General features: G+C 38.7%; 1 protein-coding gene across 1 annotated transcript in view; it reads left to right on the top strand.

The window, feature by feature from the left end:
• Window positions 1-2,500, top strand: part of LOC135116113 (uncharacterized) — a 7,032-nt gene that overhangs the window by 3,128 nt on the left and 1,404 nt on the right. Inside the window, exons 5-7 of the mRNA XM_064033319.1 lie at window positions 1-143; window positions 1,454-1,582; window positions 2,249-2,435. The exon at window positions 1-143 is cut by the window's left edge and continues 90 nt beyond it. Coding sequence (XP_063889389.1) covers window positions 1-143; window positions 1,454-1,582; window positions 2,249-2,435 — 459 coding nt within the window. The remainder of the gene's footprint in view (window positions 144-1,453; window positions 1,583-2,248; window positions 2,436-2,500) is intronic.

Genomic DNA, 2,500 nt, shown 5'->3' with positions numbered 1-2,500 from the left:
CGGCTGATGGTGTGGGAAACAAGACTCTTAGTAATCACCAGGCTTCCTTTGTCGAACCTTCAGGACCTGTTGCAGAACTACTGGACCTTCTCCATGATGAACACAATGTTCCTTAAACTCAACATATCATCGGGAAGAAGCCAGTAAGTATGAAATTCAATACATATCACAATTAACTGAAGAGAAACAATTTTATTGAAAATTGTTTCAGGAGCTTCAGAAAATAGTTTAATTTGAATGGTTATAATCGGACCGGTTCTATGCACCAGTGACGCTACGAGGTATTGATTTACGGAGTGGTGACTGTGAGGACGGTTTGGACCTTAACCTTCTTTGATTTTTGACTCAGGCTCTTGTCATAGCTGTCAACACCATCATCTGACTCACTAATACTGGATAGAACATTTAACTCCTAGGTTTCCTTGGAAAACTTCAGAACTTTCATTTTTTTTTCCTTTTTTTCGTCTGGATGCTTAAGGTTGCTTGAGCTTGTCTGACTGGCTGGAATGATTGGAAATACTTGTTGTCTGTGCTCCATCTATTTCCACGACGATTGTATTAGGGCAGCATGAAGTGCCTTAAACGTGAACGTTTAAGGGACCTGAAATCTACTTATGGAGATAGAAAGAGCGGTCCGCTGTATAGGACTAACAGTGAAGTGAAGTGAATTGAAGCCATAACTTCCCAAATAGATTAACATATTGTGAATGTGAGTTAAAGATAACATGTACTTTGAACTGTTCCCGTTATGAAGCCTTAAAAATCGTAAAATCACTATATCCCTTGAATGCTTAGAGCATATCATGAGAAAACAAGCCGAAAACGACTGACGGACTCCCTAACTGGTTGGGTGGGCATATTTGGGTCACCAGAGTATCGATAGTGAGGCGAACTGGCTCAGATGTCGAACTTCCTTATTCAGCCTTATTTGGTGGCACCAATTTCGAATTTTCAACATGCCTAAAATTCTGCGTTTGATCAATCAGTCGTTCAGCAAGTATATATACTTGCTGAACGACTGATTGATCAAACGTTATCATATCATAGACGTTATTATTTAGTCATTACAAGGTCTCTAACGTCGTTCATCATTTACTAACGACTCCGTAATTTTCCTCCTCGGAATGGCCATGCCAAGATGACTCAGCGTCTTTTGCTAAACTTTCAAAACAAGTTTCAGACGGTGTGTGGCTGGTTGGTGCTCGATCACATGTCGAGTGAATTAGAAGCCGGTGATACGTCAAACATCTCGACCATATTTGTTCATCAGTTCATTTTGACTCGTCCTTCCTATATTATTGGCAACTCTTGAGGAACTCGGGTGAAGGCCAACTACTTGCTTGAATATTACAACCATAAATATTTTTTTTTTCATCATAGCAAATACATTTTAAATACTGAGTATTATAATAGAAAAAAAAAAAAAATAGAATAAATGTTTGTTTTCCTACAGCTGCCAGATATATGGGCACATGCCATATGGACCCACTGGATCCCATGTAGCGCAACTGGCAAATCTAAAGTTTGGCAACGTTTTAGTGTATCTCAGTGACAGAGCGCTGTTCCCTGAAAAGTACAATAAGTAAGTAGTCATTACCATTATCTTCGTCATCATTGTCATCATAATCATCAGCAACTTCACACCGCCAGTACCATCATCGTCATCATCATTTTCGATTTCGGGAAACTGAAATATTTACCGTTGAGAATGTAGAATATGTAGAAATTTTTACGGATATAGTTCGTGTTACTTTTCTCATACACAGAATATTAAATCGTAAAATAATTACCCACAAAACAAAGCTGAGAATATACAACACAGTTATAAGACCAGTAGTTATATATAGCCGTGAAACATGGACATTGAGAAGGAAAGAACACACAAATATGGAATCTTTAAAAATAGTATTCTAAAGAGATATTTTCGTCCCAGTATAGGGCGTTGACAAGGTCAATGGGTGAGACGCCATAATAGAGATCTTCGCCAGATGTCAGAGTAGTCTTAGATGCAAAATGTCATAAGAGCTAGAATTATAAGATGGGAAGGGCACTGCGTCAGTATGGCAGGAGAAAGTGTACTAAAGTTAATTGTAGATGGGACTGTACAAGGACACCAATTTTCTGGAAGACATCAGTTTCGGGGGGAGAGAACACCAAGGAAGAATTCTCGCCTTTAGTGTGTGTGTGTGTGTGTGTGTGTGTGTGTGTATATAAATATTTATATTTTTATTCATATGCGTTCATACAGTTTCCACGGTATGAAAATAAACCTCACATGGATTCCTTTAACACCGTACTGGATGCCGATGAAACGACCAGGACCAAACGGCACAGAAGTGACCACATTCAGTGGAAGGGAATATTCGATAATGGAAAGCATGGCATTGATCCTCAACTTTTCTATGAATGCCCTTCCATACACAGGATGGGATCCAGTAAGCCAAGATACATAGAAACATGATTGTATATAATGGTATATGCTATATATGTATGTGTGTGT

Source organism: Scylla paramamosain, chromosome 30, assembly GCF_035594125.1.
Source record: "Scylla paramamosain isolate STU-SP2022 chromosome 30, ASM3559412v1, whole genome shotgun sequence".
In the NCBI taxonomy this organism is placed as follows: domain Eukaryota; kingdom Metazoa; phylum Arthropoda; class Malacostraca; order Decapoda; family Portunidae; genus Scylla; species Scylla paramamosain.
This window is presented reverse-complemented; position numbering and strand designations above follow the sequence as displayed.